We start from the raw sequence: 21297 nt of genomic DNA, 5'->3' as shown, positions 1-21297 counted from the left end.
CAGACCTTCTTGTAGCCGGAAGGCAAAGCTCTCAATTTACCGGTGGATCTATGTTCCCACCCTCACCTAAGGTCATGAGCTTTGGGTCGTGACCGAAAGAACGAGATCGTGGATAAAAGCGCCTGAAATGAGTTTCCTCCGTAGGGTAGCTGGACTCACCCTAAGAGATAGGGTGGGGAGCTCAGCCATCCGGGAGGGGCTCAGAGTAGAACTGCTTCTCCTTCACATCGAGCGGAGCCAGTCGAGTTGGCTCGGGCATCTAGTCTCCTTGGTGAGGTGATCCGGGCATGCCCAGCTGGGAGAAGGCCCCGGGGCAGACCTAGGACATGCTGGAGGGATTATGTCTCACAGCTGGCCTGGCTGGTGAACTCCTGGTGGAGCCGGGTCGCCAGGGCTTCCCGGAGCCGTAAGCGAAGGAAAATGGATGGCTGGATGGATGGGTAGTTGTCAAAGAAAGAATGAATTATCCGTATAAATGTTCTAAATAAATATTTAGTGTAAGTAAGCGGTTGTCTGTATAGCATTACAGAGTGAGTATACAGGGAGCGTCTTACTTGCATGCATGCAAATTACAAGCTCACTGATGTCTGGAGCTGCTAATAGCCTTTTTCACCACAATAGGTGGGTCTACCTGAGTGTTTTTAAACATGCACTTACTAACACGGCGCCCTCACGCCCAGCTTCTGAGCTCCACGGCACCAGCGGGGCCTCTGACAAAGTGTGTCCGACAATGAGTGCTCCTCCTTGGGCAGGCAAGGCGGACGCAGCATCTTCATGTTCCGGTTCTCCCGAGCTCCATGGCACCAATGGTGCTTCTGACAAAGTGCGTCTGACAATGAGTGCTCCTCCCTGGGCAGGCGAGGTGGAGGCAGCACCCTCATGACTTGTTTCTCTTGAGCTCCACCGCAGCATTGCCCACGTTACCACTCTATTCAAGTAGCTCTCCAAAGGTTTCATTCATTTATTATCAACTAGAATTATGAAGTGGGCTTTGGCAGTAGTCCGGGAGTCCGTTGGGCATGGGAGTGTGGCCAATCACAGCGGAGTGGGCGTGCCCGTTGTTGGGCAGTGGGTGGAATAAATTAAAACGGACCGTTTTGGAAATCCAAGGAAATACAGCTGGAATAGTGCAGAATCTGGAAGATCTAGAAAGCTTTCTGTGTGGGTTATTGTGTGTAGCTGCTCTATAGGAGTCCACATCACAATACAAAGGGCCGGAAATTAGCATAATAGGTCCCCTTTAAAGCCAGCAGTTTTATGCATGCATCATGCATCACAGTGTGCACAAACATATAATCAGCTACTACGTATATTTGTCAAGATATGAGCCTGATATAAGACTTTATAAACCAACGTGTCAAAAAAAGGGCTTCAGAATATGACGAAGGAATAAAAGCAACTGCTTCACTGTGACAACTAGAAACGTGTGTGCCTTTTCCAGGAAGCACTTAGTTGAAGTGGAATGTCAGCTTGGTGTCGAGCAGTAGAAATGGAAGGCATAGAGAAGTACTGTGTGTCGCTAACAGGAATGAACCCTGGTAACCTTCTGCTGGCCAGTTTCATACAGTATGTGACAACTTTGCTACAGTGGAGCATGCTAACACAGGCTGACCTTTAAAGCACGTCATTTGATGAAGATAAGTGCTGAATCACCTTGCTTGCGCCAAGGTTGGCCACCTCTGGGTCGGAAATGGGGGCTGGCTCAGCTTTCAAGGTGAAGGGGGGGGGGGGCTGGAAGTGGCAAGCGTTGTAGGAGGTGCATGTAGTGTCTTCGCTACTGTATTGTGTTCATTTAGCTGAGTACCCTGAGTAGTCCCGTGGCATTGGGTGTGTGTGGGGGGGGGGGGGGGGGGGGGGGAGGATCTCCCCTTGGTGGCAGCAATGGGCCAGTGGTGCTTTGAATGATGGCACGATGATGATGTAAATGGTCCCTCATCCCGTTTGTTTTGTTTCAACCTTTTCACTGCATAGCATTTCCTTCAGACTCGATGATGGAGATAAGAGCTGTTGCAGTTGCTGCCCACTGGTGGCGCCTTTGTGCCTGTGCCGTGCAAACTCCGGCAAACAATATAAGCTTCCTGAGAAGATAACAAAATGAATGGTCTGTGCTTTCAAATGTTAGAATAGTGAGATGAACACGTCTTATCTCACCGTGTGAAAGACAAGGATCACTCTATCAATTCTTGAGTCTCAGAAAACTATAAAAGAGGCATATATGAAATGTCAATAATCTGTTAAAGCTACATAACATCAGCAGTCTGAAAGCATATATTACCTGTTGGCTGGAGTTAGCAGAAGGAGGGGTGATGACGCTTTGGTCGTTTTTAGGGTTGACGGGGGCAGAACAAGGAAGGTGTGTTGCACGCCAATAAATGTCCAGATACTCCGCCAGGTGTTCACATGCATCTTCCAGCTGGTTCTCATCCAGGATGACATCAAACATTTCCTGTGTCAAAAATGGGATCATTGCATTAAAGATTCCTTCCTTTACATTAAAAAGTCTATTATGACCCTTTTGAGCAATACAATGTTTGGCAGATTCATTCAACGGTGCATGTCCACTAGTTGTCTGAGTTGTGTAACCCATCACACTGCCTGCGTGAGGGTTCAAACACAGGACATCAAGCCAACGTTAAGCGAAGCTCTAAAGGCCAAGCGAGTGAGGTTTGCATGTGTTCCACATGACGTGTTGGATAAAGAAGTGGGGTGTAGCGGATGAACATCAATAGTAAATAATCTGTTGTAAACGTATTTTTAGTTGCTTCGCAGTAGGCCTGCAGTGGACATACAGACCTGAATAACATCTTAAAGGTCAGTAAGGATAATTCATAATGCCGCCTACAGAGAACATACTAACTCCTTATTTCTAAAATCACAAATACTTCAACTTGCTGATATAGTCCATCTTCAAAAAGCTAAAATAATGCATAAGGCTAAAAACAACCAATTAGCTAAAAATGTCATCCAATACTTCTCTACAAGAGAGGAGAAATATGAATACGAATAATATGAATATATATGAATATATATATATGAATATATATATATATATATATATATATATATATATATATATATATGTATATATATATATATGAAACACTTCTATATATTGAAACACTTCTATGCTAGGACTACGTTAAAAAGCCATAGCATTTGAGTATGTGGAATCAAACTATGGAATGGATTGAGTAAGGACCTCAAACAATGCACAACGATGAGCCAATTCAAGAAACAATACAAGCAGTTGATGTTTGCTAAATACAAGGATGAAGAGTCTTGAACCAGTCATGATGTGCTATATATATCACTATATTGACACTTACTATGGTACACATTATGTCATTGGATGGTCATATCAACTCCTACTTCGGTACGAGGTGCATTATTAAAAAAAAAAAAAAACTGTATTATGGAAAGCAGGAAGTGAACAAATGTAACAGTTACTGATTGTAAAAGTACCAGATGGAGGGGTAGGATTTAATAAGCTTTGCTTCTTCCTACTCCTTTTGGACATGTGGAACTGTGAACTGATTATGGGATGCCCTCAATGGAATCTGATGCATGTTCAAATGAAATAAAACCATTACCATTACCATTAAATGGGACCTATGAGGCTGGGGAAGCAGAGTTTGGGGGAGGGCAGAGAGCTTATCTGGCTTACAGCCACGCCCATATAAGGAGGTCTGCTCTTTTGTGATATCACAGAGGCAGTTTTACCACGCCTTTTGAAACTGAGCGTTTTGAGCCATCCCAAACTTCTTTCGGGGCTCACTTCGAAATATGCAAACCTCATTATCTGAAACTTTGGCATGGTTTAACACCAGAATACAAGATTTTATAGGTCAGAAAAGTGTAAAAAGCATCTTAGGTCCCCTTTAAGACCAGTTTAAAAATAGCTACAATTGACCTTTTGCATATTTTGATCTTAATGAGGTTTTAAGTAGTTACAATATGCAAAAGAACTTGGAAAAGGGAATTTATTGAAAACAATTAAACTTAAATAGGCTATTTCTTAGCTGCTCGAAAGTTTAAGACCATCGCTCAGAAAGTTACAAAAAACTCTCCAATCCAGAACCTTAAAAAATGTATCAGTAGGACTCAGTAATGAGAAGCTCCACTGTTACTGTTAATCACTTCAAAAATGCATTTGGACATACTTGATGGGAGTGTTTCCAGGAGGCTTTTGGGAACATTGCTCCAAGTGGGGAAGATGGCTTCACCAAGAACATCAACTGTCTGGAACTGATGGCCATTTTTATAAACTTCCCTTGCCATCCATCCCCAAATGTTCTCTATGGGATTTAAATGCGGGATGGTCCAAAAAGTCCAAAAGAGTGGTGTTATCTTCCCTGAAGAAGTCCTTGGTCAAACGAGCATTGTGAACTTCACTTTCTTGTTCCGTAATGACTGTATCACGAATGTATGACTGAGGTGTTGAGAGTGAAGTAACGTACAGGTGGACACTGTGCAAGCTTGTCCCCGGCCATCATCTGCACGTTGAGGTGTTTGCTCTGTGACTTCCCTCGAGATTTAATCAGCCTCTGCAGAACCTGATCACACAGAGGACAATAAAGTTGGTCAAAAGCATAGTTAACGGTGACGGACAGCCATCTCCAGACACGACTACCAGGAGAATAACAGCAACACTAAATTGTGTGAGCATGGTTCCGACAGATTTGATCAAATTCCATAGGTTTTCCAGACTATTCTGATTTCCATTCTAATTGTCTTAGTCATCCATGAAAGCAAACCCAATGCTCTATGTTGGACCCATTTCACTTTTACTTTTCACTTACTTTTACTTTTCACTTTCACTTCACTCGCTAAATGTACTGCAAAAAAGGTTAGTAAGGATAATTCATAATGCCGCCTACAGAGAACATACTAACTCCTTATTTCTAAAATCACAAATACTGATATACTAGTTCATCTTCAAACAGCTAAAATAATGCATAAGGCTAAAAATAACCAATTAGCTAAAATGTCATCCAATACTTCTCTACAAGAGAGGAGAAATATGATCTCAGGGAAGAAGTACATTTGAAACACTTCTATGCTAGGACTACGTTAAAAAGCCATAGCATTTCAGTATGTGGAATCAAACTATGGAATGGATTGAGTAAGGACCTCAAACAATGCACAACGATGAGCCAATTCAAGAAACAATACAAGCAGTTGATGTTTGCTAAATACAAGGATGAAGAGTCTTGAACCAGTCATGATGTGCTATATATATCACTATATTGACACTTACTATGGTACCCATTATGTCATTGGATGCTCATATCACCTCCTATTTCGGTACGGGACCAAAAATAAAAAAATTGAAAATAAAATAATAAAATAAAACAAACCTTAAACTGTATCATGGAAAGCAGGAAGTGAACAAATGTAAGTTACTGATTGTAAAAGTACCAGATGGAGGGGTAGGATGTAATAAGCTTTGCTTCTTCCTACTCCTTTTGGACATGTGGAACTGGGAACTGATTATGGGATGCACTCAATTGGAATCTGATGCATGTTCAAATGAAATAAAACCATTACCAGTACCATTACGTCTTAGCCCGGTTTCCTGCTTTTATTTTGTTATACTTCCTGTGTTATTCTGTTTTGTTCTGGGTCTGCTTAATGTTTCTTATTACGCAAAAAAAGTAGTAGAATCTTCCACCAATGCCATGACATCATTGCTTTTCTGTGCATGACTGGATTATCTCGGGTAAGATGTAACATAATAACAACAATAACAACTCCAACTAAGTACTAAGTACTAACTAAGTACTGTGTTCAAAGTAAGTGAGGTAGGTTGGTGCTTTACTTTGGGAGATGACACTTTGACGTAGACAATGATGGGGGCCAGCGACGTTTTGAGGAGCTGTGCCGGGTGATTGATGGTGTCTGCATCCAGGACGACCAGCTGGAGGGATTTAGCGAGCTCGAAGATCCTTTCTATCTCACTCTGTACCTCAGCTGAGAGCAAAGCATGGAAACATACTTGTCAAACAAGATGCAGCATCTATTCTTACCAGTTCTTATTATTCAATGGTTGAAAGAAAACTCAACAAGAAGAGATCAACGACGTTGTCATCACTTACCAAGACTGGAGCGCATGTTGGACCTCTCCATGATGGTCTTCTTGTTGAGAACAGAACGCTTCGCCAGTGACAGGTCAGCGGTCACCCGTGTAATGGAGATCCTACAGGCGAAGGAGGTGTTTCAGGAGGCAACAAACCGGGACTATAATTCTGTGGCTATAAATACTGCAAGTCCTGTACTTCAAGTCCCACAGCAGGGGTCTCACACACGGACTGTAGCTTGTGGGCTACCAGTTGCATGGCAGCTGATTTTGAGTAGCTCAGTTCGGGGTCCAAAAATATTTGCTTCAACTCTTTGTGTCTTTTTTGTTGTTGTTAAGCACGTTCAACCCAGACATCGTGTCTTATTTACAAATAACGAAATCTGGAAATGAAATTACCTGCCATCGAACCTGTGCTTCAGGAAGTCAAACAAAGCTTTCTGCATCATATCTGTGACCTAGCAAACACAAAAATAGAAGTTAGCAGATTCAGATTCTTTTCCTCTCTTATGGTGGACCAAAATGTTTATGGCCTCTTCCAAAACTGGGTGCTCAGACTACCTGGCCCAAAAAAGGTCATCACCTGGACTCAACTCAATAAGAAGGTAAGAGCCTCCCACTGGATGATTACTGGTGCTTGGTGGTCTGTCTGGGCCTGTTTTCTATATTATCCTATGCTATGGTCGAGACAATAGGGGCAGATAGTATCATTGAGCTAAACCAGGGGTGCTCATTAAGTCGATCGCGATCTACCGGTCGATCGCGGAGGTGGTACTGGTCGATCGCGGCGTGACATTAAAAAAATATCATCCTAGCATCAATGCCGTCACTTGATTGATATACAGGGCAGCCATTCAGATGACAACTGAATGTTGCCCTTCGGGTGACCAATCAAATCAAACAACGTCTCTAAGTGCAGCAGAACTTACGATGTCAGCCTATCGTCCATCCCCGTTACTTGATTGACATACAGGACAACCAGTCAGATGACAATTGAATTTTGACCTTTAGGTCACCGCTCATGCATAAACAACGATGCAAAGTGCTAAGCTAGTCGGCGAATTGTGTCAAATTTTAAGCCCTCTTAATCTTAAAGGCATATCTTAAGTACAGTCACTAAAATGAATGAAGGAGCTGGACCGAGTAAAAAGCCAAAAACGTCACTTCCATACGGAATGGGAGGTGGACTTTTTTTTCACCACCTCTTTTTCGAAGTGCGTTTGCCTCATTTGCCATTCTACCATCGCAGTACCAAAGAAGGGAAATGTGGAGCGGCATTTTCGGACTGTTCATGGAAGATACGACACCGACTTCCCGCCGAAAAGCGAGCTGAGAAAGAGAAAGGTGAATTAACTAAAATCCAAGTTGACAGGACAGCAGTCATTTTTCACACAACATACTTCAAAAGCGAAGGCGGCCACCAAAGCATCTTTCCGGGTGTGTCACGCCATTGTTAAAAACAAGAAGTCCTTCCAAGACGGTGAAAGAGATGGTAAAAGAGGCATTCGTTGAAGCAGCTGACTCATTGTTCCGGGACTTTAAAAATAACGCAGAGATATTATCTTCAATCAAAGCTCTGCAGCTGTCAAGACATACAGTTACACGTCGCTGTGATGCCATGGCCGAGGATTTAACCCAGCAAATGTGGACGGACATCAGAAATTGTGAATTTTTCTCACTGCAGTTGGACGAATCTACGGATGTGAGTGACAGCCCAGATGTGCGTTTTCATTCGCATGGTGTTTAGTGATATCACTGCAAAAGAGGAGCTATTAACAGTACTTCCCATGAAAGAACAGACGCGAGGAGAGGACATATTTCAGACGTTTAAAAACTTTATCGAGAAAACTGAGCTCCCAATGTACAAATTGGTGTCTATCACCACAGATGGAGCACCTGCAATGGTTGGGTGTGTGAATGGATTTATTGCCAAGTGCAGGCAGGATGATGCGTTCCCAGACTTCTTGAATTACCATTGCATTATCCACCAACAAGCGTTATGCGCTAAAATGCTCAACATGAAAGAGATCATGGATGTGGCAACGAAGATCGCATGTTCTATTCGAGCCAGATCTGGAGAAGTGCTGACTGCGACCACTGTGAGTTGTTGCTACATACTGACGTGAGATGGCTCAGTCGTGGGAAATTCCTCCAAAGATTTCGAGAGTTCTGTCCGGAGATTAAGGAGTTTTTCCGTGTATCTGGACATGCAGAATACAAGCAGCTAAATGACAGTCAGTGGCTGTTAGACTTGGCATTTTTAACCGATCTGACAAACTTGTTGAATGACCTTAATCTTAAGCTGCAAGGAAAAGACAAAACAGTGACCAATATGATCAGCTCAGTTAACGCTTTCAAACGAAAGATACAACATTTCTCCACAAAGCTGCACCACCATGATTTGGCATATTTCCAGAACCTGGCATCAGAGTTGGAGACGCAAGGGAAGGCCTGTGAGCAACTTGACAGTGCACGCTACACGGAGCAGATCACCGATTGTCTGTCAGAATTTGACAAACGCTTTCAAGACTTTTCTTTGCTTGAGCCAGTTGCTACATTCATGTGCTATCCTTTTCAGGAAGATGTTGAGGTTGATTCACTCGCATCAAACATTGCATCACTGTTTCACATGAACTCTTCTGGAGTGGAAGATGAGATTTTGACTCTACAAACCGACATTGAGCTGAAGTCGAGAGCTCATGGACAGTTCTGGAACTTACAGAGGAAAAGTACCCCAACATGAGGAAATGTGCTATCCTTTTGACTGCATTATTCGGCTCCACTTATTTATGTGAGTCAGCCTTTTCTTACATGAAGATCATTAAGTCCAAATACCGTTCCACCATGACTGATGAACATTTGGAAGTGTGCTTGAGGCTGGCTATCAGCAGCTACTGTCCGGACTATGTATCCCTGGCTGATTCAATTCAGTGCAAGTCATCAAAGTAAACGCAGGAAATTACAAAAAATGTTAATATGTTAATAGTTAATTGTGTGTGTTGCAATATTGGCTCATTTGGTTATGTAAGGTACATCAACATACATTGTACATACATTGTAATTAAACCTCAATACATTTGAAAATATACATACATTGTAAATAAACCTCAATACATTTGAAAATAAATAGATGTTTTGCATTTTGTAGTGGGTAGAACACTTTGACTCGGTCATTTTAAAAGTAGCTTGCATGCTGAAAAAGTGTGAGCACCCCTGAGCTAAACGCTATTACATGGTAAATAGATTTCCTCTGCAGGGGAAAAGTGTAAGCTAAACATTTCCTGTTATAGGAAGTATTATTTGGCTTTATTTGATGTTTTGCTGTTATGCAAATTTGGAGTGGCGAGAGGAGCAGGAGGGAATCGAAAAGGAGCAAAAAAGATCACAGAAGAAGGAGTGTGGGGACAAGAGGGGACAATACAAAGAGAGTCAAGAACAACAGAAACATGCTTCACTCTTTTGTCCACTCGTGATGGCAGTGGTTGGTTTTGGACATACCATGTGACTTGGGCTGCACGTGCATGTGTTTACTGTCATTTCCAAGTGTCCGAGGCGTTATGTGATGCACCTGAATGGACCATTCTTAGAAAAAGCTCACTCAGCACTGATAGCAGTTTGCTAGTTTTGATGCTTGTTGAGTATGAAGTGTCCCTTATCTGACTGGAATCTTTCCGTGGTGTCCCAACTCTGAAATAACCACTACCCACTTCTTAATATTATCCGAAATACAAAAATGCATCCAACCAACAATAAAGCCTCACGTTCAGGTGAATTTCTACTCACAGTGACAAGTTGTCAACTTACTGATTTGTTGACTCTGTGTCTCCTTCCTGCTCCAGTGTCCTCACGCCATGAGGCGTTCAGGCACACTTGTAATTGGAAGTGTTCGGCACTAATTGTTTTTTGTTTTTATTCACGTACATCCTATGACAATCCACATACTTTTTTGGTCATGATTTTTCAATAACTACTTTGTTGAGAGTTTGTTGATGTTTAAAATAAATATAGTACTTCTAAAAACAATGCTTATTTGTGAAATACATCCAGTGGCATCACAGTAGTTGGGTGTTGATATTGGTTTATTGGTATCGGTATGTTAGCTTTTAGCATCCCTAAAATCACTGTGCACCATCCAATAGAGGGCTTACCAATTTGGTTAGTCCAATCCAGGTGTCACCTTTTTTTTGGGGGGGGGGGGGGGGGGGGGGCGAGGGCATTATCAGTGCATTATAAAATAAATAACTTGGATTTGTAGTGCTTTAGCAGGAATATAGCTTTTTTAAAATGTCATCATCCTCATGCAGTAAGAGGAAGAAAAAGAAAAAACACGTCCTTGATGACAGAGACACAGATGGTGTGTGTGTGTGTGTGTGCGTGTGCATGATGAATGAAATGAATGCTGTCTATTTTTGCAAAGTCCTGAAAAATGGATGGCTTGAAGCCGGACGTTGCTCGACCATAGTTAAACAGGGAGAGAGAAGGGGGGAGGGGGCTGAGTAAGGGAATGAAAAAAAAAGCACGACAGTAATGATGTGCAATAAAGACACATCTGAGATGAAGAACGGGGGCTGGCGTTCACTACTGGAGCATTCACAACGAACACTGCCAAACCAGAACAATGCGTACAAATATATATTTTTAGATACACACACATCTACACACACACACACCTCTAATGGCTTGGCAGTCAGAGGAGAGAAAATGTTGCAAGAATCTGTTCTCTGATCTAAATCCCATTTCATCATATGGATGCATTTTAAGGTGAATTACTGCAACTCCTGCTGATGCCTACATATATCATATCTTGTCATAGACGAGCATTGTAGCAGTGAATGCTACAAGACAGTATGTCATTGTGAGGTAGATAATTAGGGCTATGTTCATGTGCAAGGCGTGTCTCATACAGTATGTATGTGTTGGCTATTTATTTATTATCAGGAGATTTAATCAGACATTTTATGCACATTGTTTGGATGGTAGAAAATAAGACCAAGAAGAAACAGACATTACTAATAATTGTACATGTGCTGCCCTCTCCTGGCAATCATGTTTCTTAAAATTTGTTACGTCACTTGTTTGTGAGTTGCGGGTGTCCGTAGCATAGTAGCGAGAAGCCAGCGGTCATAACTTCAGAAATACGTATATGCCGCTCATTAAAAATATGCATGTCTGTTTTGGTAAAATCTCTTGTTGCAACGTTTTACAGTCATTAGAATTGCAAATGCTAATCCCGTCTATGGGGTTTCCCACTGTATTAGCATCAAGTTAGCGGAAAACTCACTAACTTTATTCTGGAGAGCTGCGTTGCATTTTTCAAAGAATATTATCCTGTCCTATATTGCTTTTTGGACATATTGCATGTGTATTTGAATGTGTTTTATCTTGTGTTGCACAATTTCATCGTCACTTTTGACCAACATTTGGAGGCAATCACTAAACAACCTCAACTTGTGTCAACATCTTGTCTTGTACCAACATTCAGGGAGGGCAGAATAGTACGGATTCAGACACAAAAAATAGAAAGAATGCAAAGAAATGCGCCATATCCGCAAGAACAAGTCGTCATCTATCTGCTTTTTTCTGCAACAAGATAGTATAATTATAGTATAAGTATAGTTATAATTGTTGGTTGAAAATGTATGATGTCACTTACCATATAACAAAACAAGAATGTAACTTGGAAATGACTCCAGATGGTTTTCCTCACCTCATAGCCTTTCAGCGAAGGTCCAACCAGCACCACCGGCCGCATAGAAGGAACCACATCGTACGGAGGAACATGTTCAGTCTACAAAGAGAAATGATTGAGAATGATGAGAATGAGTCCTGACTAACACATCAAACTGAATAGTATGATCTGTTGGACAGGAAATGCATTGGTTATTACAAAACATGCTGTGGCCGCCCGGTGGACGAGTGGTTAGCATGCTGGCCACACAGTCTGCACAGTCTGGAGATCGACAAGACCTGGGATAGAATCTCTGTGCATGCGTGTTTTTTCTCCGGGTACTCCGGTTTCCTCCCACATTCCAAAAACATGGTATGAATGTGAGTGTGAATGGTTGTTTGTCTATATGTGCCCTGTGATTGGCTGGCCACCAGTCCAGGGTGTACCCCGCCTCTCGCCCGAAGACAGCTGGGATAGGCTCCAGCATACCCACGTGACCCTAATGAGCGGAATAGACGATGGACGGATTTTATTACAAAACGTACCTGTTTCTGCTTCTGTTTGGCTTTGAGAACAAAAAGAGCAAACATCACACAAGAATGATGGAAGCTCACGAGGAGTAAAATTATTAGTTACAAAAGTTGTGTTATAAATTAGTGCCTTAATGTGGAAACATTCATTTCATGCTGAGCAAAAATGAAGCAACCATAAAAGTCAATTTACTGTGAACGTATGGTCACAGGATGGGACATCTCCCACTTGGGACGCTGACCCTCAGGGCCTACCTGCAGATGGAGGCGTGGATCTCCATCCCCCAGATGACGCATTCCCCCCTTTCCTGCAGAGAGACATCAAAGTGTCATCATGGGCAAATTCCTTCAAATGGCAATTCAAGGAAATGACTTGCGAAGTGGAGAGACACAAGCTAAGAAGTCGTTCATCAAACCTTCATTGACAGCTATGGTGGAAATGTGGCTGTTGGACAACAGCGGCCAAACGACAGCAGGCTAAAAGACACGGCGTCAACACGTGAACTCTAACCTCGCTGCAGCTTTCTGCTCTTGTTTTATCCTGATGGCCTCCAATTTGACAGGGCTCGGGATGAAAGTGATGTCTGCCCCCTCCTTCACCAGTCGACCAATCCACCAATCATTGTTGTATTTCTGCATGAGCACAATCTGCTTTTAATGTTTCCGAAGACTCACAAGCTGTGAGGTATCACAGGAGGCATGCCAAACCTTTGGTACCGAAGACGCCAAGATAGTAAAGATAGAAAATGACCTCTCACCTCTTTTATGTGCAGAAAGTCTTTGGTTTCAAAATTAATGGCTGCACCTTGGACCGGACAATCTTCATCCAGGGCCCCGCAGTAACTAACATTTGTTTTCACTGCAAATGCCACTGGTTTGGACTGTTGAAAGAACAAATACCAAATATACAGCAAATACGCTAATACCCCGGTTTTGATTTGACTTTTGAATCTAAAACCCAATTGGCTGACCCTGACTAGTTGCTGGTGAAAGCTTTGACCTCTGATTCTCGAGTTCTCACCTTGGCCCTCTCTAGCTGCAGCTGAGCCTGGCGCTCGGCTTCACGCCGAGACGCCTCCTGGTCCTCCTCCAGGGACAGGTCGGAGTCAGAGGGTCGACTTGTGTAGGAATTGGCTGAACCCTAAGAGAGAATGCACGGTTTACAATGAGCGATAATGAAAACATGTATTTCCAGTGTTTATAAAGTATAATATTTATTTATTTATGTATTTATTTATTTTTTTGTCCCGTCCAGCCATTGGGGCAGATAGTATTGTTGATCTAAATGCCCTTACATGCTAAACAGATTTGCTGTGTGTCAGGAAAGGTGTAAGCTACAACTTCCCTGTACCATGAAATTTTATTTGCCGTTATTTGATGTTTTTGTTATGCGCATTTGGAGCGACCGGACCGGAGCAAGAAGAAGAACAGAAAAGAAGAAGAGTAAGGTGGGGTGGGGGGTGGGGGGGGGGGGCAGTAGAGAGAGAGAGACAAAAACAGCAGCAACAAGAATTCCCATAACAACAAGAGTGACAAACAGAACAGTTAAATGTCAATGATGGCTAAGGGTCATAATGGAGATGATATCAGTGAAATGAAACAGTCCAACTTACCAGTAGCAATAGTAACAATGAAGACATGAACCATGATAGTAAACACAATTACAGCCATACGGTTACAGTAATTAAATCTCAATCTAATAATAGCATACCAATAGCATATAGACATCAGGGATAAGATGGTAGATTGTGTAGAGAAGCACCCATGTGCTGTGAGTGTCCATATGGAGGTGTGTACTTCTGTGTATATATTCATATATGTGTGCGTAAGCGTGCTTGTGTATGTGAATGCGAGTGTGTGAATGTGTAATTGTCACTGACAATGACAAAAGGAGAGAGACTGCCTTCTACCACCCAGCAAACCCCGCCCCGCACAGCCAGGTCAAGCCCCCACCGCCAGAGATCCTCAGGCCCCGTGGGTGTGGGCAAAGCCAGGGCCGACTCCCCAAGACCCGCCCCCGAAGCAACTCCCCGAAGAGACCAGCAAGAGGCCAGGGAGGAGCAATCCCAACCGGCAACAGGGCGCCAGCAGGCCGAAGGAGAGCCGCACCCCCGAGACCAGCGGGAGACCATACCCCACTAGGGCAGAAGGGCATCGAAGGCCACACACCCGTGGGCACAGGGGCGCCCCCGCCAACCGGAAGGGAGCCCGTCCACGGCTGGAGGCGCCGCCCCCCACAAACCCCCAGGAAGCAGAACCAGGCCCGCCCCAGGTAACCCCAGGCCTGACCACCGACATAGGACCGCCCCGGCCAGGACAGAAGAGGCCCGGGCACACTGCCCCATGGAGGACCGGGCGGTAGAGATGGAACACCCTGCGGCAGACCCCCGCAGAGCCCCCCCCCCCGTATATCTATACAGCCATATACACACACGCACACCTATATATATAATTATAATAAAACGAATCATTATTTATCTAAGTATTTAAAACAATAAATACATAAAATAATCTCAGACAAAGTATAATATTTATAATATGACAGAGCTGCTAAGATGATTCATTGTACAACAACAATAAACATGTGATAAACGTGTGTTCTATACTATTAGTTTGGCTCATGGCAAACAGAAAGGCAGCAGGGAATTAGCCGAGATCTGACATACTAATAAAATATAATGGGACTAGACATCTCCTTTGTGCAGAGGTCGGCAACCCACGGCTCTTCGGCCTCTTTGTTTTGGCTTTGCATCCTGGCTGAATTGGATGATTGGGATGTGACAGACAGGTGTTCTTCCCCAAGGAGGTAAACTACCCCTCAATAGAATCCCCTGCAAAAAGAAACATCTGAGTTTTTACGTCTGCATGGACACATGCCTTTGTTTTCTCTGGCTTTACGTTTATACTTCATATATACTTCATTCATTTCCCTTGAACCAGCGCAACAAGTCGACGATTGTGAGTTTCTGTCCAGCCAAGTGACACACTGGCTTGCCAATCGTGATGCGATCCCAGTCGGTTGACAAATGTCCAATTTTCATGGCTGCTCCCCAGACAAGGGCCAATCAGCAAGAGTTTTATTGATTGATCAAGGAGTGGACAGGATGCTAGGTTCTCGCAGGAAAACATACTTACTCCAATTTCCCGGAGCTATTTGATCTTTCAGATTGGTGAACAGGGACAGGGACAGGTACAGGTACAGGTACAGGTACAGGTACAGGTACAGGTACAGGTACAGGTACAGGTACAGGTACAAGTACAAGTACAAGTACAAGTACAAGTACAAGTACAAGTACAAGTACAGGTACAGGTACAGGTACAGGTACAGGTACAGGTACAGGTACAGGTACAGGTACAGGTACAGGTACAGGTACAGGTACAGGCACAGGTACAGGTACCAATACTGATACAGATACAGATGTACTCGTTCATCCATAGTCTTTGTAGCTGGTCTGGGGGTTGACTTTGACTGTTCTCACCATCCTCCTTATCTGCCACTCCGGGCCTTAACTAGAACTGTTCCTGTGGTCTTCCACGTCCTCACTATGTTCCTCAGAGTGGAACCTGACAGCTGAAATCTCTGAGCTAGCTTTTGTATCCTTCCCCTAGCAACTTGCCATTGGCCACCTTAAATACCCTTTCTATGATTGGCTTCACTTGTGTATGTAGGTCAAGGGTCAATGAGCTTACCAAACTAATGTTGTGTACCAATAATTAAATAAATAACCCAAATGTATCCACCTGCCTACTTTAGTTTAAATAATGATTGTAGACTTTCTGTAAATCCTATAAAGTTCATTTCCCTTCTCATCTATCCCTGTGTTGATATATTTATGTATATCTGTATATGATATATTTACCTGGAATGGATGATCCCAACAACCAGTCATTTATAGAGGAACATCTTGAACATTACCAGGGGTGCCCAAAACTTTTTCATACCACTGTATTTTATCACGATTATGTTAGCCAAACATACAGGATGCTTGATGCCGCCCTTGTGCAAATTGTGCAAGTGTACCTAATGTTGTGACCAGTCAATGCAACTGAACAGCGCTGTGCACCGCACATGTTACGGAACAAGATTACCAAATAACTTTAGATATAAACCAAAATAGAGGCGAGCAGAAGAAAACCTAATAAAGTGGAGGCTTTGAGACAAATGCCGAGCCATTTTCAAATTCCCAATTGCACCACTGAGGTTGCCGCTTGCAGAGTCCGTCTCGGGAGGAGCGGTGGCTGTGTGTGACTGGCCAATCGCAGAGCGTTAACAGTGAATACATAATGAGCATTTTCTTTAAACACAAATATGGATAATGGTGAAATGTAGTCGTTTCACACTCGTATCCGGCAAAAATGCATTATTCTTAACCGATACCAAGTAACTGGCTCGTCTTTAGTATTTACCTCTTTTTTGTCAGGGTTGTTTTATTAGGGTGAGGTGTCGACCGAGAATGAAAAACTGTTGTCTGTCTGCCTTTTAGTGCTCTTTTTAAATTTCTGCGGTTCTGCTCTCTCCATCCATGCCAAACATACAGCAAATAATGAACATTAGAAAGAGATAGTGGGTTGGGTAATACAAAGTATTGGGCAGGAGGGGGTTACATTACTGGACGATTAAACATGCTCATGTTTTGCTGGCAAATGATATAAATAAAGAAATTCAACAAGATATTATTAATGCCAGACAAAACTGATGTGATTATATTTGGGGGGGTATATTGGCTTGGCTAGGTTGTGGGATGTCCCCCAAACTTGTGAATACTTTAGGGTACAGAACACTTGAGAAAGCTCAGGATGAAGCACCAAAACATCAGAAATGATCGTTTGAGTGGAGATGCAACTATTACTAGTCAGCAATAAAGTCATACATGTGTACATACCTATTATACATGTATACCTATATATGTATGTACATACTTGACTATTTTTAGTCAAGAGTTCCTCTTTGCACTTACAGTGTGTAACAACATGTGGGAAGGACGACCACAACGACAACAATTCTATTGTAACAAAAAGATCTCTTCTTGATTTTGGTTTTAAAATTGTGACAAGCTCATCCATCCGATTGTTTACTATCCTGCGAAGTGTCACATGATCCTGCCAGTCACACAGCTATGACTGACACCTAAGAGACAGACACCACCCACACGAAAACCGTTGACAATTTAGACTTTCCAGCTTTTAGATCATCAGACAAGGTACCCAGAGAGGACCTACACAAGCACGGGTAGAAGACGCCGACTCCACTCCCAAAGTTGACGTTAATAACATAAAAAACAGTAATAATAATTACAAATGGTGCAGCTCTCAGTCAAAGCAGGTGTACCTCATGTTGTGACTGGTGAATATTCCGCTTTGCCGAAATGCAGCATGAGTGCAACTGAAAAAACTCTCCTGTGAAAACTGCTTGACCACCGTAAGAAAATGAGAGTGAAACAGTGAAAAGCCCTTATAGTCAACAGATGGGACGCCCAGTGAGGTACAAGTTCAAAGCAGAGCATCCGCTGCAAATCCGAGCTCAGCTGGTGAGTTTGCTTGCAGCACGACTAAGGAGAGCGAGTGAGGCGAGGGAAGAAGAAGTGGCGATATGCTGGCAAAGTAAGTGAGCTAGAATAGACATCGGATACCAGCAAGAAGGGAAGGGAAAGAAAGCAGACGGGGGCGAGACTACATGCGACCAGATGCAACGACGACAGCGGCATCACAACATACCTTGTTGCAGATCAGTCCTGTAGCGCTGGAGTCAGACATGATTCTCCCGCCAGCGCTCCCCCTGCCACTGTGAGAAGGTGGAACCCCCCTCCCCCCAGTGGTTACCATCAGCCTAAGAGCTTCACAGCTGGCATTTTCTGTGCTGCCTCAACACCCATTTCCTTCATAAGATTGACGCAACAACAGCAAGGCTGCTGTGTGCTCACTAGCACAGCATCAACTCCACCCTGATGGAGATACTCATGCATCTGCCTCTCCAGCATCAGATGTGCCTTTTTTTCCGCTTTTCCAGTCACTCCGTCATATATGCTCGTCTGGTGTCTTATCCTTGACTGGGCACTGAGGGAGAACTTCTATAAATAAGAGAGAACAAAGACTGAGCCCTTACGTAAGCCACTGTAAGCTAACAGATAATAACTAACAGATGACGACGTCTGTGTTTATCAGTCCCTTAGTGTGGCTTTTCAGACAATAATTGATACTTTTGGTTTTGTTCAATTAGTACATGACCCGACCCGGATTAATGGAAATGCCTTAGATGTGGTCTTAACTGGGGGCATTATGACCTCCAATGTAATGGTACTTCCTTATACAAGCGTTATGTCTGACCATTATTTCATAACATTTGAAGTCTTAACCCAATGCCATCACACTGAACGGAATCAGTGCTCTAGCACTCCTAATATGAGTTCTTCAACTGTTACTGCACTGAGCTACTGTCCTCAGCGGGTTCCTCCTTTTCCTCGCATACGGGTCCTATAGACAACCTTATAAATGATTTTAACAAGGTGTTATGTAATACTCTTGATACCGTGGCACCTTTAAGATATAAGTCTCATCCCCAAAGACTTACTCCTTGGTTTATGGATGAAACTCAAAGGCTGAAACAGTTATGACGAGATTGGAGCGCAAATGGCGTGCAACTAAACCTGATGTCTTTCATCAGGCATGGGGAGATAGTCTGACCAAATACAAACAGGCTCTCGTTGGGGCAAAAAAAAAATTATTTTTCTAGATTAATTGACCTCCATAAAAATAGCCCTAGGGGCTGCACGGTGGACGAGTGGTTAACGCGCAGACCTCACAGCTAGGAGCTGGGTTCAATTCCACTCTCGGCCATCTCTGTGTGGCGTTTGCATGTTCTCCCTGGTTACTCCAGTTTCCTCCCACATTCCAAAAACATGCTAGGTTAATTGTCCATAGGTATGAATGTGAGTGTGAATGGTTGTTTGTCTATTTGTGCCCTGTGATTGGCTGGCCACCAGTCCAGGGTGTACCCCGCCTCTCGCCCAAAGACAGCTGGGCTCCAGCACCCCCCGCAACCCCCGTGAGGATAAGCGGTAGAAAATGAATGAATGAAAAATAACCCCAAATACTGATACAACACAGTTGTATTACTAACTCAGAAGAGGACCTCTCCTCAGAGTTCCCCTTTCTTGCAGTTTTTTACAAATAAAATTTGAGCTCATCAGGAATGAAATAAAGGACACCCGACTTCCAGACCCGTTAAACATGTCAGCGGCCAGGACTACTGTTGGGACTACTTCCATCCCACTAGCTTTTCCCATTTTGACTTCCTTCCCACTTTTAGCTCCTTCAATTTGAAATATTATAAATCTTTGCCTTTCATCCGACACTGTGCCTGCAGATGTCAAGACTGCAGTGATTCCACCTTCATCGATCTTTATCGAGCTTTAATCGATGCCCGATGTCCAACCCTATTGGTGCTACTGGTCCGGTACTGTCATGACTTACATCTTTGGAATCGGACACATCGTGTAGCTTATGATAATGTGACTTCTGAGCACGGTGGTGTCACTTGCGGAGTTGCACAAGGATCAGTGCTTGGCCCTTTTCTGTTCAATATTTACAGTGAAGAAAATAAGTATTTGAACACCCTGCTATTTTGCTATTTTTCCCACTTAGAAATCATGGAGGGGTCTGAAATTTTCATCGTAGGTGCATGTCCACTGTGAGAGAGATAAACTAAAAAGAAAAATCCAGAAATCACAATGCATGATTTTTTAACAATTTATTTGTGTGATACAGCTGCAAATAAGTATTTGAACACCTGTGTATCATCTAGAATTCTGACCCTGAAAGACCTGTTAGTCTGCCCATTAGAAGTCCACCTGCACTCCATGTATCATCCTGAATCAGATGCACCTGTTTGAGGTCGTTAGCTGCATAAAGACACCTGTCCACCCCATACAATCAGTAAGACTTTAACTTGTAACATGGCGAAGACCAAAGAGCTGTCCAAAGACACCAGAGACAAAATTGTACACCTCCACAAGGCTGGAAAGGGCTACGGAGCAATTACCAAGCAGCTTGGTGAAAAAAGGTCCACTGTTGGAGCTATCATTAGAAAATGCTAAACGAAGAGAAGCTAAACATGACGGTCAATCTCAATCGGAGTGGAGCCCCATGCAAGATATCACCTCGTGGGGTCTCAATGATTCTAAGAAAGGTGAGGAATCAGCCCAGAACTACACGACAGGACTTGGTCAATGACCTGAAAAGAGCTGGGACCACCGTTTCCAAGGTTACTGTAGGTAATACACTAAGACGTCATGATGTGAAATCATGCATGGCACGAAAGGTTCCCCTGCTTAAACCAGCACATGTCAAGGCCCGTCTTAAGTTTGCATATGACCATTTGGATGATACAGAGGAGTCATGGGAGAAAGTTTTATGGTCAGATGAGACCAAAATAGAACTTTTTGGTCATAATTCCAATAAGCGTGTTTGGAGGAAGAAGAATGAAGAGTACAATCCGAAGAACACCATCCCTACTGTGAAGCATGGGGGTGGTAGCATCATGCTTTGGGGGTGTTTTTCTGCACATGGGACAGGACGAGTGCACTGCATTAAAGAGAGGATGACTGGGGCCGTGTATTGTGAGATTTTGGGGAACAACCTCCTTCCCTCTGTCAGAGCATTGAAGATGGGTCGTGGCTGGGTCTTCCAACACGACAACGACCCGAAGCACACAGCCAGGAAAACCAAGGAGTGGCTCCGTAAGAAGCATATCAAGGTTCTAGCATGGCCCAGCCAGTCTCCAGACCTGAACCCAATCGAAAATCTTTGGAGGGAGCTCAAACTCCGTGTTTCTCAGCGACAGCCCAGAAACCTGACTGATCTAGAGAAGATCTGTGTGGAGGAGTGGGCCAAGATCCCTCCTGCAGTGTGTGCAAACCTGGTGAAAAACTACAGGAAACGTTTGACCTCTGTAATAGCAAACAAAGGCTACTGTACCAAATATTAACATTCATTTTCTCAGGTGTTCAAATACTTATTAGCAGCTG

The 21297-nt window shown here is 43.3% G+C and overlaps 1 protein-coding gene across 1 annotated transcript; it reads right to left on the bottom strand.

The window, feature by feature from the left end:
- Nucleotides 1–270: 270 nt before the first annotated feature.
- On the bottom strand, nucleotides 271–18104 carry cacnb3b (calcium channel, voltage-dependent, beta 3b). The gene is made up of 14 exons (XM_058084987.2): nucleotides 17990–18104; nucleotides 13296–13415; nucleotides 13033–13155; nucleotides 12786–12907; nucleotides 12530–12582; nucleotides 12290–12309; nucleotides 11784–11864; nucleotides 6476–6534; nucleotides 6096–6196; nucleotides 5819–5970; nucleotides 4458–4553; nucleotides 2276–2446; nucleotides 2152–2198; nucleotides 271–2078 (listed from the first exon to the last, which is right to left on the bottom strand). The coding sequence occupies exons 1-13, from the start codon at nucleotides 18095–18097 to the stop codon at nucleotides 2169–2171; spliced, it is 1236 nt and encodes a 411-aa protein (XP_057940970.2). The 5' UTR covers nucleotides 18098–18104; the 3' UTR covers nucleotides 271–2078; nucleotides 2152–2168.
- Between the last annotated feature and the right edge of the window lie 3193 nt (nucleotides 18105–21297).

This window comes from Doryrhamphus excisus, linkage group LG17 (assembly GCF_037039965.1).
Source record: "Doryrhamphus excisus strain RoL-2023G ecotype Guam linkage group LG17, RoL_Dexc_Guam_v1.1, whole genome shotgun sequence".
Classification (NCBI taxonomy): Eukaryota; Metazoa; Chordata; class Actinopteri; order Syngnathiformes; family Syngnathidae; genus Doryrhamphus; species Doryrhamphus excisus.
Note: the sequence above shows the minus strand (reverse complement) of the source record. Positions and strands in the feature narration are given on the sequence as shown.

Coding starts and splice junctions, on each gene's coding strand:
- cacnb3b (XM_058084987.2), bottom strand. CDS start 18,097: ATGGTAACCACTGGGGGGAGGGGGGTTCCACCTTCTCACAGTGGCAGG. Junction 4,554..5,818: donor TCAAAGTGTCATCTCCCAAA/GTAAAGCACCAA, acceptor CTGTGTGATCAG/GTTCTGCAGAGGCTGATTAA. Junction 2,199..2,275: donor CTGCTAACTCCAGCCAACAG/GTAATATATGCT, acceptor CCTCTTTTATAG/TTTTCTGAGACTCAAGAATT.